This window comes from Psammomys obesus, unplaced genomic scaffold (genome assembly GCF_907164565.1).
Source record: "Psammomys obesus unplaced genomic scaffold, mPsaObe1.curated_primary_1811, whole genome shotgun sequence".
Classification (NCBI taxonomy): Eukaryota; Metazoa; Chordata; class Mammalia; order Rodentia; family Muridae; genus Psammomys; species Psammomys obesus.
In genome coordinates this window covers 397421-417926 of record NW_026592776.1, presented here as the reverse complement: position 1 = coordinate 417926, position 20506 = coordinate 397421, and the positions used below count along the sequence as shown (strand labels likewise).

The 20506-nt window shown below is 34.2% G+C and overlaps 1 protein-coding gene across 3 annotated transcripts in view; it reads right to left on the bottom strand.

Annotated features, from left to right (window-relative positions):
- Positions 1-20506, bottom strand: part of Rps6ka3 (ribosomal protein S6 kinase A3) — a 119099-nt gene that overhangs the window by 85405 nt on the left and 13188 nt on the right. For 2 of the 3 annotated variants that reach the window (XR_008721110.1, XM_055615716.1), the window contains exon 2: positions 1909-1965. Coding sequence is in view for 2 of the 3 variants with exons in the window: in XM_055615716.1 (XP_055471691.1) it covers positions 1909-1965 (57 nt within the window). In the remaining variant the exon portion in view is untranslated. Of the gene's footprint in view, positions 1-1908; positions 1966-8034; positions 8072-9049; positions 9144-20506 lie in introns of all 3 variants that reach the window. The other variant, XM_055615715.1, reaches the window with a different exon arrangement.

Genomic DNA, 20506 nt, shown 5'->3' with positions numbered 1-20506 from the left:
TAAGTGAATATGTCTAGATATGAAGCCTCAATATTATTAAAATAATTTCTCATGTTAGCCTATAAGTTTGGCACAATCTAATTTTTAAAAGTTCCAATACATCTTTTTCAGGAGTAACAGACAAACTGAATATAAGATTATTGAAAAATTAAATGTGAAAGATTATAATTTTTAAAAGAGAAGGTCTTGCCTTACACATATTAAAAATATGGTAAAAGCACAGTAGTTGAAAAAGACCAAAATATTCAAGGAGGATTGTAGTTAAACTCAACAGAGATGTTCAAGCTCTAGCCTTGTTACCTATGAATGTGACCCTATTTTATAGTAGAATCTTTGTAAATGCAATATAAATTAGGTTGTACTGAACAGGACAGTCTGTAATAAAATGGCCAACATTCTTATGAGAAGGGAATTTTGGACAGAAACATAGCTCATAATATGTTTGTTCTGTCTGCATGTGTGCTTGTACACCAGAAGAGGGCACCAGATCTTCCTATAGATGGTTATGAGCCACTGTGTGTTTGCTGGGAATTAAATTTAGGACCTTTGGAAGAACAGCCAGTGCTCTTAACTTCTGAGTCATCTCTCCAGCCTGGAGGATAGGTATTCTAGACTGAACATAAAATCCAGAACCCAGTTGTATTAATTTAAAAATAAAAACTTATGTGTATATTTAATGCAAAATCAATGTTTAAAAACTGTATAAAATATTTGGAAGATTGATAAAAATATGAGGCTATTGTCCAGAATATGTTCAGACATTGTACAAACCAGAAAAGAAATGAATTATCCAAAAGAAGTTCATGCTAAACATAAAACATGAAGCCAACAATACATGAATACTTAATCTAATAATCAAATAAGATGCAAACTAAAGGGAGAAAGTATTAAATATATACAGTGGTTCATAAAGACTTTTCTGATAACACTCCAGTATGAGACAGGAAATCGTCAAACAGGTACTCTCATATAGTGAAACTTTAACTAGTTTTACAAAACTATTGTGTTTGAAAGCATTTGGTAATGTCTGTTGAAATTTAAATATTCATACCTTTTGGCTCAATGTAACCTTTTCTATAGTCTATTGAAATACAAGTTTATAAAAATAAATAGTGGAAATTACATTAAATATAAGACACACACAAAATAGTAAAGCATGTAACCATTGTAAAAAAGATGTAAGCATTTTTTTTTAAAAAGGTAAATTTACAGATGTTATGAAAAGATGTTCAAGACATGTTGGTGAAAAAATAAAGTTGCAGAATTACTGTCATATGTATAGAATAACAAAATTATAGCTGAGCTGTTGACAATAGATAGGTATCCCGGGGAGACTGGCAACAACATACTAATTCATTTATAAACATTTAATGAATACTTAATGTGTGCCAAGATCTAGATGCTGGGTATTAAATACTGAACAACAAATTAAAAAGGGAAGAAATGGTCAATATCCACTTTCTGTGTTAAATGTTTCTTTAACATATGACATTAATGTGTATGTATATACAAATGAATGCACACAGACACACAGACACACACACACAGAGAGAGAGAGAGAGAGAGAGAGACAGAGAGAGACAGAGAAACAAAGACAGAGACAGAGTCTATGTAATCCAGGCTGGTCTGGAACTTACTATTAACCCAGGCTGGTTTCAAACATGTGATTCTATTGCCTCAATTTCCTGGGATTACAGGCCTGTGCCACCAGATCTAGCTTTGTCATTCTTTTAAAACAAATCTTAAACAGTGCTTAGAAAGGTCACTGGCATATTTTGGTAAAATTAATGTGAAAGCATCAGTGAGTGGCTTGTATTCTAAAATGATTGCTTTGCTTAGTTTAGAATTAAGAATAATTTTATATCATCTGATTTCTCTCTGTCCTTTGTGACACAATATTTTACTTACAGTTTGTGGATTAATCTCCTCCTCTCCCATAGGTTCATCCATAATTTGCTGTCCATTCTGTGAAAAGCACAGCAAGTAGAAAGTTAACAAAACAGATTTTACATCAAAATTATATGAAGACAGACAGAAAATAAACCAACAAAACTATCAACCCATCATCTAGAATATCTCCACCCCTAAAGGGCTTCAATGAATTAGAACCACCATCTAAGAATGCAAGTACAACTTTGCAACAAGTTGTGTCTCAAAAGTTCATAGGTAATTTAATTATTTGAAACTTATGTAAGCATTTTTTTTCTATGAAACCAATAAATAATGGCTACCTTTCCAGGTGAGCTCTTATACTTCATACATAAATGCATTACAAATGGTCTTAGTTAAGCTTCACCAAACATCATTTATAATCTTTGTACAGCAATACACATTCTAAATTCCAATTCCATTAATAATTAATCGGAGAAACCAATTAATTATTATAGAGAAAACTAAGCTCAATCTCTACATCAAAATTAAGTTCCAGATGGACTAAACATTTAAATGTAAAAAACAAAATTAAGTAAGCTTTATTATATGGGTGAGTAATAGTTACAAGGTAAGAGTAGAAATCATAAAGAAAAAGGGACATTTGCATCCATAAAAGTTATTTTGCCAGACACAAGGGATTACAAAAGACAAACTGATTACAAAAAACAAACAAACAAACAAACAAACAAAAAAAACTAAAGCAACATGACAAAGAGTTGGTATCCTTGATACATAAAGATCTTTGTTTTACAAACCTGTAAGAAAAAATGATGAACCTCAACAGAAATAAGCAATAAGGGAAAAAAAGAATTCAGCCTTAGTGCCAGTCATAGAAATGCATTTAACCCAAAGATACCTTTACCTTTCAAATCAGTAATAGTTTACAAATGGACTAAAAAGAACACTCAGTGGGCATGGGGAAAAAGCAGTTCGGGTTTACAGTGGAGAAAATGTAAATCAGCACAATCTTTCAAGAAGACAATTTGAGTCTGTATTAAAATAAACAAATATCATACATAAAAATTTAAAGTTTCCCATCCATTCTTCTATTAAAATAGACAAGTGTACAAAGATGTATATACAAGATGCTCACCATAATTTTTTTCCAAAAAGAACTCCAAATTGGAAACCTAAATTCCTAACAATAGAGAACTAGTTAAATATAGTCTGATGCATCCATATAATGGAATACTATGTGGTCATTAAAATGATGATAAAGATGTAAATGTATTAACATGGACAGACAGTCACATATAATAACTGAAAAGCAGTTTACAAAACAATATGGACTATAACAAACCCATTTTAAACAAATATATACATCAAAACATGTATATATTTGCATGGGAAAACACTCTGAAAGAATATACATCAAAATGTTAACAGTGGCTATCTCTGAATGGCAGAATTTCAGATGACTTAAACTTTTACTTTACTCATTTGAATTTTGAAATGTATCTACAGTATCTATAATAAATATGTATTATTTGTGTAATTAAAAAAATCAGTAGGGAGTGATGATCCATGCCTATAGTTCTAGAACCTGTTATCTTGAGGCAGAAGGTCTGTATATTTTAGGCCAGCCTGAGCTATGTAGGAAGCCCACATCTCAAGAAAAACTTAAAACGATGGAATTCAGGAATATAAACGGTCTTCTTTTGTTCCCTCAGTGGACAAAGCCTTCTATCTTCTTATTGATTCAACAAATGTACCAGAATCTATGTTAATCTTTTTTAGAGCATTATAAACTGGAAAGTAATAAAAAGCAGCCCCAAATATCACACAAGGCAGATTCTCTGAATCTGAATTCCTGTCTCTCCACTTTCCCCAGCACTATTTTTCATCCACTCATTCATTCTTTGTTTATTCATTTATTCATGCTATGCTCTAGGCTCTGACCTGAAAATTAATGTAAACATGTTATTCGTTCTAAAATGTCTACTGATTTAAACAAAGGGCACCTAGGTTAGGGTTTGTCCATACAATAACACAAAGGATAAAATTGGTGCCAAAATGCAGGAAATTGGCGGGAGGTGCATATATAAAATAAAATCTTAATTTCCTGACACATTTTTAGAAGATACAAGATTCACACTTCTGTGGCAAGGGCATCTAAACTATCTCCAAGACACACCTTTCCCCCCCTAAAAGGTATAACCTTTTATTTGACTACTGATTGTTTTAAATCCAATCCAGGGACCCCAAGGAAACCTTAAATTAGTTCTTAAGAACACTGAGTTATAAAATTAAAAAAGAAAGAACACTGGGTTGGAGTCAAGCACGTAGATTAAAAATCTTATTCTATACTGATGATGAAGCCTTGAAAGTTATTTAAATCATGTAAGATTTAGTTTCTGTACATGGAAAGTGATTAAAATTAGAGTATTATTCAGAGTATTATGAAGATGAAAGATAAATTACATGAAAACCTATGCTGAGTATTTGGCATTTAATAAACAATCAGCATTAGTTATTTTTTATTATGTTCAGATATAATCATATCATCTATGGCCGATCAACCTGCTACTTTTCCTGTATTTGTTCTCTTAATGAATACTGCCATCCAGTAATTCTATTTACCTTTCTCTATTATTTGGATTTCAGAACTCTTGGTCTAATTGGGGGTGTACTTTTATTTTCCATGGGAATAGAATTTTGGAACCCTCAGGTTCTTTTAAGTTTCTATGCATACAAAACCATCACAATTTTGAAATTACTTCTAAAGTAATTTGGTATAACAGGAACAGCACTAAACTTGGAACTGGTAGACCAGTGGTAAAGACACAGAGAAATGGTATTCGTAAGCCTTATGATTTATGGAAATTGTACTTTCAACGAAGCTATCATGCTCAATGGGGACTATTTTCCCTGTCTACTCAAAAGGTTATTATTCAGCTCAAAATTGAGATAATTTTTAAGAAAGCACTTTGTTAGCTAACCATACAAATGTAAAGTGCTATTAAGATGAGACAGCCTCAGAAGAATAAAATGACATAAAGTTCTTTTGATAATCAAAAAGATCTCCAAACTCTTCTGTTCCTCCTGCATATAATTTATTTAAATTCTTTCTACCCTGTTTTCCCCTATGTTACTATCCGGACAAGAATATGGGCTCATCAGGAAGCTCAGTACTAGATTGCCTCTGGGAAAAAAAAAAAAGACATAAATCCTCATTGTACAGTAATTTTTCCTCAATCACAAATTTGATTTAAGATTACTAACAAATGAAAAAAAAAGATTACTAACAAGTGAATATTAATTTGCTTTTATATTACCTGCAAAGTCATTGTAAGTAAATCTACATCCATGCTTATAAAGTAGCCAAGTCTTACCATTTCCAGAAAAAACCTCAAGTTTCTTTATATATTTAAGACAGATGAGACTTGTGATCCCATTTTCTGAGCATATTCTTGATTAATTTTAAAGAGTAATATATTAAGATACATGCAGTCAAAAATACAACTCTGGTTAAAAATGCAGAAATAAGGGCATATCACCTCCCCCTTTTTTAGGTAATATACTCTCATTGAGGCTGTCCACATCTGCAATTTTCGGTATGGCTCAACATGTTGTCGACACATACTAAGTTTCCTGTTGATTCAGTCTTTGTCTTTTTTAAAAGATTTATTTTGTTTTTAGTTATGTGTATCTGTATGGGTTTATACAGGTATATGTAGGTGCCAATGGAGGCCAGAAGTATGGCATCCTCTTGGAGTTACATACACTTGTGAACCACCTAACGTAGGTGCTGGGAACTGAATTTGGGTCCTCTGCAAGAAAAAGGCCCCTTAATTACTACTGATCTAGCTCTCTAGTCCCAACATTTGTTTAGTTTGTTTTTGGTGGTAGTGGGAGGATTACACATGCCATTTTGTGTGTATGAAGTTCAGAGGCAACCTGAGGTAGTGGATTTTCTTCTTCTATTACATGGGTCCCAGGGATTAAATTAAGGTCATCAAGTTTCCCAGCAGCTACTTTTACTTGAAGAACCACCTAGTGCTGACCCTCATTTTTTTTTTTTATTTACAGAACAACTTATTATACACCAACAATATGCTGGGGCACACTCAAGATAGTATATCTTTCATCTTGAACCTGTTGTAACTCAACTTATTATCACAGAAAAGGTCTTAATGATTCATCTTTTTCCACCTATAATCTATTGCTACAATTTCTATACATTGGAATAAAAAAAAAACCCTGTAAACCACTTCACTATTTTCAATTTTATGTCACTCTCAAGTTTTGATAATGTATTATCTTTTCTGAACTATTTAGGTAATTAATACTGAAAATAAACATTCTAAGAAACAACTGAACTGAAACATGACCTCAAAGGCATCCTATTCTCTAGTGTAGGCAAATATTCACTTCTTTTTTAATTTAGGAAAGATTTAACTTTGAACGTCATTATTAAAGCAGGAAAATACAAAAGCCAATATTATCTAACATACCAACTTTATAAACCACTTTTTTTCTACTAAAATAGAAAAAAATCTTTGTTTCAATGAACCACAAAAATTAGAAATGAATTTAAGGTTACTTTTGTAGTTAATTTATTTCCACTTTGAAAACTGGTCCTTGTTATCACTAGAGAGTAGGATAAACATGATTAATCTGACTCAATGCTGTACTTTCTATAGTTTCTAAAGATAGAGTATAGGATTTATTAAACAAAATATATATAATGCCCACCTCACAGAAAACTGTAACTAGAAGACTCCATCACAGGTGAGTTAATGCTATTATATTTTTTCTCTTCTGACTATAAACTGATCCAGAAATGTTTCCATTTCTACAGATAACTTCTAACTTCACTGCTGTGAAGAACAGGAGAGATGCCTCTCTCATCACTCACAGAAGTCAATTTCCTGCCAAGCAGGATAGAAGAAATCATTCATATGTGTGCTATTTTTCTGTACATCGTGGCTGAAGAATAAGTGTGGGAAAAATAGTTTTAAAGTGAGTCAAATGTATTTCTCCTCTCTCATCCTACCAAGATGCCTGCCAGCTAAAACAACAAAACCAAACAAAACCTGTAGAGCTTGGCAGATTGTATATATGCAAATATGATGGGAAATACTAGAAAAGGTTAGGAAATGCTAATCATGCTTTACTTTGTCACTCTGAAATGTGTAAAAAGCCAAATTGGAATAACCTACAATACAGGTCTGCTCAGAACAAACCAGATAAAGGAGACTATTCATTCAGTTATAACACATATTATTTTCAAAACTACTTTCAATGTTATATACAGGGATCACTAAAAGTTATATTTAAGGTACAATGACAGGTAATTCAATTCAATCAGTAATTCTAAACTGAGGTTTCAATACCTCTCATCTAGTTCCAACTAGATGAGAAATTTTAAAAGAAATGCTGACATGTTAAAAATATTTTCTCAATTAAAAATGTTTCACTCTGAGCAACCCTATTAATGGAGATTATTTTGCTGCAATGAAATGTTACACCATATATTCCCAGGTTGTTGTTTGATATCTCTGGAAAAAATATGAGGGAAATTTAAAAAGAAATCCTTGACTTTCTAACAGGAGATCACCTGGAAGAAGTGTATTAGGACTAAGAAGTGATCTGTGAAGAATGAAATTTGACCTTTACCTTTGTAGGACATACGAACTAGTTATACGCTTTTACCTAGAACTGAAATGCACATAGGAACACTAGGAGAAAAGGATTACTCACAGAGAATAACACTCTGAAATAACAGGAAAGGAAGAAAAAAAGGGCCTGAAGCAATAGTATATTACTATGGAGACCCTAGTTGCAGGAAGGAGCAAGGACCACACTTAAAAAAAAAACCCAAACAAAAAAAAAAAAAAAAAACCAAAAACAAACAAACAAAAACTCTCCCCTTCACATTTCCACAAGTATATCTGCCTTCAAACTCCCTGATCTCAGCAGTGGTTTTCCTGTTGAAAGTGTATGTAGCAGAATTTTCATCATAAAAGTGCTGTGCATGAGGCAACTTTGGTAAGATACCATTGTATTTTTCAAAATCCAATGAAGCTTCTATGCAATCACATTGAAACAATAAGAAACAAGCATTTTATATTCTTAATAAGGAATGTATATAATCCTTACCAATGTGACAGGATTAAGAATCAGCTCCTCATTTATCCTAAGGAAATATCAGAGATGTGCATAAAGACTTATGTACAGTGATATTCATTATACTTTAAAATAGAAAACAATCTAAATGACCAACAGGGGACTGGTTAAATAAATCATAATACATCTATTCATATGTAGGAACACTATGTAATGGTTAAAATTAGGGCCTAATGAAAATGATGCAAAATATGCTTGCAATATATTACATTTAAAAGGATATAAAACTGTAAGTATGGTCCCAATTCTGTACCCTCCCTCCCAACATGGGAGCATGTAACTAACAAAACACAGAACCTTATCAGCGGTTACCTGGGCCATAACATTTTCTTCTTGGTACTGTCTTTTCAAAATTATATGCATTTATTATTTATTTTTAAAGAGAAAAAATAAATGTAATTAGAAAAATCAGTTATCTTCTAGTTACAGTGCAGTTATGCCTGCTTTATTAGCTATCTCCCTACCAAAAACTTGCTAGTACCCACAACTGTTCTATTTTCTAGACTAGGTAGGTATGACCTTTGATTATATCTATACTTTTAAGTTTATGAGGGCCCTTTCTTAAGTTTTTATTTAGTTGTTTTTTGTTTTGTTTTTTTTTTCCCTTGGTCCTATAGTTGTGGCCTCAGAAAATAATGTTTAGGCCTAGATCCATCTCATGTTTTTTGAAGTGTACCCCTAAGGGAAATTCTGTTTATGAAACAAGTTGTGTTGGGAATAAAGAAATGAAAACATCATAGCCAAAATTAAGTCTATATTGTGAATAGCAAGTATCAGAACACACACTGCAGAAAACAAAAATCCATGCCACAAGGGACAAACTTGAGTAAATGAAAAAAATAAAATAAAATAAAGAAAAGATTTAAAAACTATGGAAGACAGACAGAAATAATCTATGAATAACAAATGTTCCTAAGGAAAAAAAAAAAAACAGAGCAGTTTAATCAATCAAAAGTATAAGAAAACTTTCCAGTTCTGAAAAAAATACCTGAGACTGCAGACTGAGAAGGTTCAACAGAGATCATCAACACCAAGACATGTCCTGGTAAATGTTTTTAAATTTCAAGGATAAAGATATAATCCTATAAGCATACAAGCAGAAAAATAGGTTATTTCAAAGGTACTAAAATCAAATTGATCTCAGATTTCTCCTCACAATAAAATGCCAGAAGACAATGAAGTAATGACCTACAGAAGAGTTAAAAGAAAACAGTTAAGAACTAAGGATTTCATACCTCACCCTAGTTGTCAAGTTCAAAGGTTATAGAAAATTATTTTTACATCTGCAAAGTTTTATAAATTGTCACCATCTTGGTAGCATCTTTTAAAAATAAAATGTTCAAAGGCATACTCTAGAAGACCATCAGGAGAATAAAGAGTTCAAGTATACAAGAAGAAGTAACATCTACAGACACCAAGCTAATATCCAGGAATAACTGACTAATTTAACCCCACTAAAGGAGAATGTCTAAAATATAAATATAATAATTGTTATAAGTATATAAATAATACAAAATAAAATTATTTTATAGAGTTAAGATTTGTAACCTTGGACTAAGTTAATATGGACTCAAAAGAAATAGCAGGAGAAAAAATTAATTCTCCATACTTACTAAAAGTATATTTAACAACCATTATGTTTAGTTTGTATCTAATATGTTTTGGAATATTTTGAAAAAACACACAATAATAAAAATAGGTATTTATTAGAGTCCAGATAACTAAAGAAGGTGCTATGTGGCAGGTACACGTGATAGACCTTCATGCAATCCTAAGAATATGAGGTAAATTACCAGTATTTCACAGTTGAGGAAACCAAAGCTTAGTGAATTAATTAGTGAATGGAGGAAACAGGATCCACACTCAGGTCTTTTCAGTTCAGTAAGTCTCCTATCTTTCACAATTTTCTCAAACAAAACATTCCATATGGAAGAAGAAAAATTCTCAAGGAAATAATACAAAATAACAACTCTTTTAAATGTGATATAAAAAATTTCAAGTGTTTAATTAAAATAAAGTGACTATTTGATTCTATTGGGGCTTTTTGTTTGTTTGTCTGTCTGAGCTGCTAGGAGCGGAATCTAGGACCTCAGCTAGATAAGTATTCTACCACTAGGCTATATCTCTAGTCCTCTTACTTTTTATTTTGAGACAGGGTCTCACTAAGTTGCCAAACCTAGACTTGAACCCCTTCCCAGCTTCCCAAGTGGCTGGGCTTAAAGTTTTGAACTATTAGCCCAAGGCCCAAAATTATTTTCACATGTGATAATAGTATGAAAGTGTTTTAAGTCTTTATTTCTTAAGAAATATGACACAAATATTTATATTAGAGTTGATTTATCTAGGATTAGCTTAAAAATAATTCACTAGAGATGGGGTGAAAAAGTGTGTGTGTAAGGAGTCTGTGAGAGAGGAACCAATAGAAATAAAATAGTGAGTCATACATTGATAATTTTTGAGACTATATTCTTAGAAAATGGTGCTTGACTATGCTACTTACAGTGTTGTGTGTGAAATACTTCACATGAAAAAATTTTAGTAGGCATAAAATTTTAAAGAAGAAAAAATAAACCCATTATTTACTGTCAAAGAGGTAAGTATAGAAAACCATACAGAAAAGAAATGCATGCAAACTAACTTCTGCAGCTCTGGGAATTGAAACTAGGCCTTCACGCATTATTAGTCAAGTGTTCTAATACCGAAATATATCATTTCCAAACTCTTCTATGTACACATTTTTAATAAAAATGGAAGCAGGTGTTCGTAACATTAATACTAAACATAAAATCTAAGACATAGAACCTTTAAGGTGATCACAAAGGTTGTTTGTACTAAAGATACCAGTACTGAACTCATAGTAGTAATGTTTGCCATCATTCACTGAGCTCTTGCCCACTAGGCAAATACTTTTGTATTTTTCTATCTGATGCTTCTAACAACTTTGAGAGACATTATAATCAATTTACAAATAAAAAATTAAGCCAAGACGGACCTGTCAATATTTTTTAGTATAGTCTCAGAAAAATGCCTGGCACATAGTACATGATCAATAAATACTTGGTTAACACATAAGAAAGTCCAATATCCTGTCTAAGGATAAAACTGGGACCTACATTTAGACTTAAATTTAAATCTAACCCTTCTGTACTTTAATCACAAAAATATTTTAATAACTCTCCATTATAGCAAGAGTACAGATGTGTATTTCCTCTGTGTATGCTTCTTTATTTTTCAGGTCTTATATAACTAGCATGTGCTACTTTTTAAGCACAAAAATAATCAAACAGTAATTGTGTAAAAGTACTTACTGAACATTTAGTCATAGATTAAACAAACTACAACACAAAAGCAGATGTATTAGGACTATAACATGAACTAAGTGGAAACAAGGGAGATATGAAAACTTTAACATAATAGCATCAACTAACATAAAAATAGAATAAGGGCAATTTGTTATAATTTCTACTAGGATAGGTAAATACTACATTTTAGAATAAAATAGAATGTAAAAAGATTAAGGACTTTTAAATACCTATGAAAAGTTTTTAAAACTGACTATCCTAAGCCATTAAAATAAATCTAAAATTTTTCAATACTTATTTTTATTTCTAATTATGTGCATATATGTATATACACTGGTGAGCACTCTAACAATGGGTGCTGGGAGCTGAACTTGGGTCCTCTGAGCCTTATCTAGTCTCTAAAATTCTTTTTGTAAAAATGTGTGTGTGTGTGTGTGTGTGTGTGCGCGCGCGCGTGCAACCACATGCACATGCCACAGCACATGTATGGAGGTCAAAGGACAAACCATGGGAGTTTCAACTTTGCCTTCCACCATATTGGTCCTAGGGATCAGACTTGGGCTATTAGGTTTAGTGACAAGCATTGTTAACTAGTGAGCCATCTAAGAGGCCCTAAATATAAAACTACTAAAATTAGGAATCACGTATTTCTCCTGGTTATGAAAAATTAAACTAGAAAAAATAACTATAGTAATCACCCAGAAATTAATGTTCTTCTAAATAACCATTGGGTTAAGGAAGAAAACTGTAGCAACTATCACTTATTTACTGCCTAGCTTAAATTATAGCACTAGCCATACTACATATCCTATGATTTATTTCCAATTATTAATAATTGGTGTTAAGTATAGTAGAGATGAAGAAAGGTTGAGGGTAATTTTTTTTTTAAGATCAGAGCTACATTTTATAAATAAAATAACTGAACCAAAATAAAAATGCAAAGGACCTGGTAAACACACTTAGGCTTATCTCTTTGCATAATATAAAATTTTATAAGAAAGTGGAGATAACCAGATTTCTTTAATATAACATGTTCTGAAAATAATCACTTTGTAAACAAATTATTCTAATAAGGGCATGGCTCATTTTTCTACCATTTTATTGGCTGAATATATTTCAAATCATATTATCTCCTAGGAAGAGTTTCTATAACCTACTTTCAATAGTTATGAAAAAAAGATAACGTAAAACTAAATAAAGCAAGGAATTAAAAGTAAACATGATTTTCTGTCCAATTTATTTCTAAGAACTAGTGTGATTTTGAAAATGTAACTTAAGAGAATACTTACCTACAGTTCTCAGAGTTCTATGGGACTTTGGCCAGTTTACATTTGAGAGTGTATCACAGACTGTGGGGACGCCCCTAAGGCTAAGAGCTCCCTCAGCCTCAAAATGTCAGAATCCTTTGATTAAAAATTGACTAATTCAGAGGTCTCTAGAGCAAGCATGATTTATTTAGTTGGCTTCCAGAGTCTCAAGAAGCGTTCCTATCCAAATGAGAAATACCATAATGCTTGGTTCAAAGGCCAAACTTTTATTTTGGTCTGATTGCAGCAAAATCACCTGAAACTATATTTTCACATTTACTATAAGATCATTAGTGTTTTTTTTTTTCCAAACATTTTCATAAAATCAGCTTATTTTGTAGTTTTACAACTTGTAACCTGCTTTCCTGCTTGGATTTCAGGTAAGATGTTTAAGGCCAGAGCTTTTACTCATTTTTGATTTTTCCAGTACTTTTTTTTTTTTTATTTTTAGTTTTATCTGCTATAACCAGTTGACCACACTTAAAAAGCCTTTCTGGATTCTCTCTCTTCCTTTCTTTTGAGACAGGGTCTCACAATGTAAACAAAACTGGCCTTGACCTCAAAGATACCCACCTGCCTCTGGGTCTCCAGTGCTGAGATTAAAGGAAGCTACCACCATGCCCAGGCACTCCCATGTTATTTAAATACTTTAGTTATTTTAACTTTCTACTTAATTTGGAGATAAACTTGTGCAAAGGTTTTCAGGTGAATTGGGAGAAATTAACATCTCTATTATGTTGGGTCTTCTAATCTGTGATCTATTTTCCATTTATTTAGACAGTCTTAGGTATTTTAATTTTCATCACATAAATGCTACATATAAGTGAAACTATTATTTTCAGTTTCTACACATTTGTTACGTATGTACACATATTATATATATATACACACACACACATACATATATATAATTTAATTTTGTATGCTGACCTTTACAACCTTGATAGAATCACTTAATTCAAATGTTTGGTAGATTTCCTGAGAGTTTCACTGGAGAACAATATGTGCCTGCAACTAGGGGTAGTCTTATTTCTTTTTAGTGTGTGTGTGTGTGTGTGTGTGTGAGAGAGAGAGAGAGAGAGAGAGAGAGAGAGAGACAGAGAGACAGAGACAGAGAGACAGAGACAGAGACAGAGAGAATGTTTGAGCTAAGGTCTCTTTTGTTGTTTCTGCCATGCTGTGTATGCTAGGTTAGCTGGTCCATGAGCTTCTGGCCAGTTCTCCTGTCTCCACTTCCCAACCTGGCAAACGAATTCTGGGATTACAGATGTGTACTACCACATTGGTTTTAGGGCTCTAAGTCAGACAGTGGGGCTTTCACCGCAAATATAGAGCTAGCTCGCTGACTTACTTTTTCCCTTTAAATTCATATGGTTCTTGCCTTCTTTCCTCGTCTATCATGCTGGTAAGCCTTTCTAAGACTATGCTGAACAACAGTTGTGAGAATGGACATCTCTGTCATTTCCCTGGATTTTAAAAACAAAGCACTAATATTTGTTTGTTTAATTTTGTATTTACCACATGTCAACTACGGAGTTTTCTCATTCTTTAACAAGCTGAAAAAGTTCCCTTCTTAGTTTGCCAAATTTTCATCCTGAATGTTTAATTTAGCACCTGTATTTTTTGCATCAGTATCTGATTTTTAATTTTTAAACTGTTTGGACTATCTTTAATTGAAACTTTTCAGTACTGAAAGACTTCTCTTTCTGGAGTCAAACCCACCTGGTAATGGTGTATGAGTCTTTATTGCTTTGCTTGAGGCTAATATTTTGTTAACGATTCTGTATCTACGTATTTATGGCACACTGATTTGGAATTTCTGTACTGCCTTTGAGTATTTAACAAGTCTCATATGAAATGTTCTCCCCCTCTATTTCCCGGGAGAAACTATAGATTTCATGTTGTTTCTTTATTCTTGATGTTCCAGGTTTTCTTCTTTTGCCATTTTTTTTTTTTTTCTGTTTCAAGAAACTTCCTTCAGCCAATTCTTTTAGAGTCTTTTAGGATAACTGACAAAATTCTTAGTTATCCTATACCAGAAACTACTGATTTTGTCTACATTTCTAAAGAATATTTTCACTGGGTTTAGAATTCTAGAGTACTGGTTCTTCATTAGAGTTTAAAACATGCTGCATTTCCCTAGAATCTGACGATAAATCCCTGGCATATAAATCACTCCCTGTAGGTAGTAGCACAGTTCTCACTAGCTGCTTTAAAAGTTCTCTTTAATTTCCATGCTGCTTTTGAATTGCTATAAACTGTACATGAGACTTTCTGAATCACTTTAACTGTACAGTTCAGCAGTGCTGAGTGACAGTCACACTGTTGTGCAACCAATCTTGCAAAATGGAGATTCTATGCCCACTAACCACAACTCCTTGTTTCTAAAAGTTTCATTTGATGACTCAGGGAATGGATTACGTTGGGCGGACTCTGGAATCTAGAGGACTGTACCTTTTGCCTATTTGGGGAAATTTCAACCATTAAATTTCTTTAGGCGGCTCTTTTTTCTGCGACTCTGATAACATCAACTGTAAGTCCTTTTTAATGCCCTCTTCATTCTCCTCCAGGTTTTTGTTGTTGTTGTTGTTGTTCAGACTTGGTGTGTACTTTTTATTTTTTTGAGGCAGGACCTTGCACTGCAACTTATGCTGGCCAAGAACTCACAGCAATCCTTCTGCCTTGGCCTCTCAAATGCTGGGATTGTGGGTATATGCCAACACACAGTTTGATAGGGGTAATTTCTCTTGCTCTATATCATCTCTACTCTTACTGGTTTTATTCTCAGTTTATTTCACGCATATTTTTCAGTTCTAAAATTTCCATCTAGCTCTCCTTTAAATCTATTTTTCAGAGACAAAAATTTTATTTAACTGCTTATATTTACTCACTTTTAAAAATTGCTGCTTTGAAATTCTGACCAGGTAATTCTAACATCTGAATCTTTAGTATTACTGTCTGCTGACTTTTCACATTTTCTATTTTTTCATGGTTCTTGATGCATTTTTAAAAAACTGCATGACGAGCATTTTAAATGGAGCCTATTTAGTGTACTTTGGCAGGCAGTCCCCTGTTGAGGTGTCCTGTGAGAGCAGATGAGTATATATGTTTCTTGGACACTACCAAGACTACTCAAGTAATAGTGGAACAATGTCTGAAATGCTTGTTGCAGATGTATTCAACTATATGCTTGGTTCCAGAGAGTGAGCTACCAACCTCTAAACACCTTGTTGCTTATGATTAGAGCTCTGAGGAAGCGAAGTTGGCTCATCTTTTATGTTGATCAGCTAAAGAACCAATAGCCTGTCTTCTCAAGGAGTTCTTCAGGAAGAGTTTAAAAAGAGAGGAACAGAAGAGAAGTGGATGCCTAACTAGTGTTACCATCTTCCAGATGGAAGGGGAGGATCAGCTGTCTGCTAAGCCCCACTAACATTAGTGGGGATGTGAAACACTTGACAACTCTTGCCTCCAGTATCTTCTTCTGCTTGACTGATGCTGGGGAGAAGGTACAAGTTTAGTGTTAAGTATCCCTGCCTTATACTACTTTAATTCTCATTATTTTGGGTTTGTGGTGAAGGCTCAACTTATTGCTGACAGTATACTGAGAAGAGCACAACTTTCTTTTACAAAGCTAGTGAGGAAACAGCTTCCTTAACAGTCTGCAAAAGTCACCCAGCAGATAAACCAAAGCACTGACACCCACCCCCAAAGCAAGGAGTGGGTAATTAGGACCTATTTTCCTTAGCCAGCATTCTTGGGCTGGAGAAGCAGAACACTGCCACTTATTTCTTGGAGGTAGAACAGGCTACTCTATTAGCATCTGGATAGCTTAGAATGAGAACTGCCAAGGTTTAGTCTTACTGAGCTACCATTTCCCCGTTTCACTAAAGAGAACTGAGTTTTGAGCTCTTTTTTTGTGCCTGGTAGTACTTTAGCATTTTGTCTGTAATAAATGGGAGCCACCAACAACAACAACAGAGACCTCATGGCTTGTATTACTTTTAGGTTCCAAGGTCCTCAGGCAATCTGCCTTCTTTTTCCACTACTCCAATGTGTTTTGTTTTATCTGTTGAATTTCAGCTCAAAGGGAAGTCCTGGGGCTTATAGGGCTCTTCCATTTTGGCAGAACCAGAATTTTCTTTCAAGTGATATTTATATTGAAAATGACATTTGTTTTCTAGTTTTCACATCATTAAAATTGTACTATGGAAAGTTGTTACATTAGAGCATATTATAATTTCCCTCTAAATATTCAATTACATGTTTTTATTCCTTGCCAATTTAGCTTGTTTTATGCTATTCGGACTATCTGTCCAGACAACTAGGTATTTTTAGACTAAAATAATCCAAAGGAATTGAATTCTACTTAATTCATTATCACCCAGTACTATATTTCACAAACTAAAGGGAGCCAAGTGGAAAAAGAATATTTTAAAACTAATTTACACGTTCTTTTCATTAATACAGGGCATATCTTATTTTTAACTTGCCTATATTATTTCTCTCTTTAACCAACCCCTCTTGTTCTGATACCAACATCCACTGTGGTAGTCATTCCCTCGAATTATACCAACTGCTAGCATGACCTTGAAGGGAAGAAGCTAAGTAAGGACAGAGGTAACTGAGATGGATTCTTAAAAAGAATTCATTTAATATAATGACTTAACATTTAACCTCTAGAGATTTCTTTTAGACTTAGTGCTCTGATTATCAACTGAGTTTTATACTTTTGCTTAAAAAAATCTATTGAGGTTCCAAGACCAAGGAAACTACTTACTGCCTCCACCCTCAAGTACTGTCTGTAGCTTTCTATAACCAAAGTATAGCTTGATAGTGTGTTCCTCAAGGAACCCTGCTCCTGCTCAGATAAAGGTATACAAGGTAATGATGTATCCTAAAGCTTGTTCATAGGACCTAGGCCTTTATGAATCCAACTGAAAAAAACAAACAAAAAAACACTGTTCTAGGGAAAGTTTTATATTTATTACATACAAAATGAAATTGTTTGAGAATGCAGACATATAGGGCACTTTCCTCTTCTCTACAGAAATGGCCAAATCAGTAACAAGCACACAAATTAGGACAAAAAGCAAATGGAACTATTCTTAATATCATTAGTTACTAGGAAATGCAAATTAAAAAATGAGATATTTTACTAACTACAGACAATTTCAGTAAATAACTGTAACACGTGTTAGGGAGAATGTGTAGAAACACTACCAAGGACAATGGAAAATGGTTAGAAAAGAGTTTGGTAATCCCTCAAAAATAAAGATCATGTAACTCCACAATTTTCCTTCTACATACATAAGATAATTGAAAACATGTTCACACAAAACCTTTACTCAAACATTCATATCATTATTCATAAAAATCACAGAGTAGAAATTTGAAATGTCAAATTCCATTAGCTGGTGAGTAAATAAAACGTGGAATACTCACACAATGTGGGGAAAAAATGGAGCACTGATACGTTCTACACAACATGGATGAGCCCTAAAAACATCACGGGAGGTAAACACAACATATTCAAAGGCCACATATTGCAGGATTCCATTAATATGAAATGTCCCTAACAGGTAACTATAAAGATAAAATTTACATCAGTGGTTGCCAGTGAGTGTGGGAAAATATAACAGTTAATGAGTGGAGCATTTCTTTCTCTTTGTGTGTGTGTGAGTTCTTTTGGTTATTCAAAACAGGGTTTCTCTGGGTAGCTTTGACTGTCCTAGACTTGATTTGTATACCAGGCTGGCCTTGAACTCAGAGATCCACCTGTCTCTGCCTCTCCCATTAATCTCTGCTGAGATTACAGGGGTGTACCACCATGCTCGGCTGGTACATTTCTTTTTGGAGCAATGGCAATATTCTATAATTAGACAGTGAGTCATAATGGACGCACAATTTGGTGACTATAGTTAAGAGCAAGTCACTGTCTGAGTTGGTTAATTTTTGTCAACTAGATACAAACCAGTCACCTGGGCAGAGGGCACCTCAACTGAGGAATTGTTTCTGTTAGACTGGTCTGTGGGCATGTCTGTGAGGGTATTTTCATAATTAATGATTGACATGGGAGAGTCCAGCCCAGTGTGGGTAGGGCCACCCCTAGGTATGTCGTCCCAAGTTATAAGCAAACAAGCTGAGCAAGCTATCGAGAGCAAGCCACGGAGAGCAAGTCAGTAGGCAGAGTTCCTCTAATGGTCTTTGATTCAGTTCTTGCCTTAGTTCCTGGCCAGACTTCCCTCATTGATCAGGACTTCCCTCAAATATAAGATATATAATCCAAATAAACCCTTTCTTCCCCAGTGTGGTTCTGGCCAATGTTTTATGTCAGCAACAGAAAGCAAACTAGGGCACATTCTTTATAAAGGTAAATCTTGTAGTCTATAATTTCTATCCCAATTAAAAGTTAAGACCATCACACTTGTTTTTTGTTTCATTTTTTTCTGTATCATTATTATTTATTAAAATTTATCCACTTTGTATCCCAGCTGTAGGCCCTTCCCTCATCTCTTCCAGGTCCCATATTCCCTTTGTCTTCCAGGCCTATGTCCCTCTCCTACTCCACTGATAGGGGAAGTTCTCCATTCCTACTATCTAACCCTAGCATATTAGGTCTCATCAGGACTGTCTGGATCCTTTCTCTCTGGCCTAGTTAGGACACCTCACCAGGGAAAGATGATCAAAGAGCAGGCCACTGAGTCCATGTCAGAGACAGCTCCTGCTCCCTTTACTAGAGAACCCACTTGGACACTGAGCTGCCCATGGGTTACACCTGAGCAGGGTGCTCTCCAAGCATGGTCCTTGGTTGATTGATCAGTCTCTGCAGGTCTGGCTGAACCCAGATTTTTTAGTTCTGTTGATCTTCCTGTCCCCTTCAGGTTTTTCTATCTCCCCCATCTTTCATAAGATTCCCTGCACTCACAGATGTAGCCCATGGCAGTTCAGTGTCCAAGTGGGTTACACAGTAATGAGAAGAGAAACTGCCTCTGACATGAACTGATTGGCCTGCTCTTTGATCAACTCCCCCTGAGGGAGGAGCAGCCTTACCAGGCCACAGAAGACGACAATGCAGCCACTCCTGATGAGAACTGATAGACTAAGATCAGAAGGAAGGAGAGGGGGACCTCTCCTTTCAATGGACTTGAGGAGGGGCATTCCTGAAGAAGGGGGAGGGAAGGTGGAATTAGGAGGGGAAGAGGGAGGGGTTTATGGGGGGATACAAAGCGAATAAAATGTAATTAATAAAAGTTAGAAAAAAAAGATACCCTGCACTCTGCCCAAAGTTTGGCTATGAGTCTCAGCATCTGCTTCAATACCCTGATGAGGAGAGTCTTTCAGAGGCCCACTGTGGAAGGCTCCTGTCTTGTTCCCTGTCTTCTACTTCCAGTGTCTATCCTGTTTGCCCTTGCCATTGCACTTGTTTAGAAGTCTAATGAAAGAATCCAATGATTGCATAACTTTATATTTTTTCTTTTTTAAAATTTTATTTATTATTTATACAGTATTCTGCCTGCATGCGTGCCTGCATGCCAGAAGAGGTCACCAGATCTCACTATAGATGGTTATGAGCCATTCACGTGGTTGCTGAAAATTGAACTCAGGACTTTACAAGAACAGACAATGCTCTTAACCTCTAAGCCACCTTCCAGTCCTATTTTTTTTCTTATACTACAACAACATAACTTATTTTTCAATTGTTAAGTTTTTTGTTTTTGTTTTTTTTGAACTGAAGTAGATCCTATTTCCTGGCATTTTAAGGAGTATATTTTTTCCCCTGAAAAGAGAAGTAAAATATCAACAAGTAATGATTCATTTAAAAACTGCAAATAACAG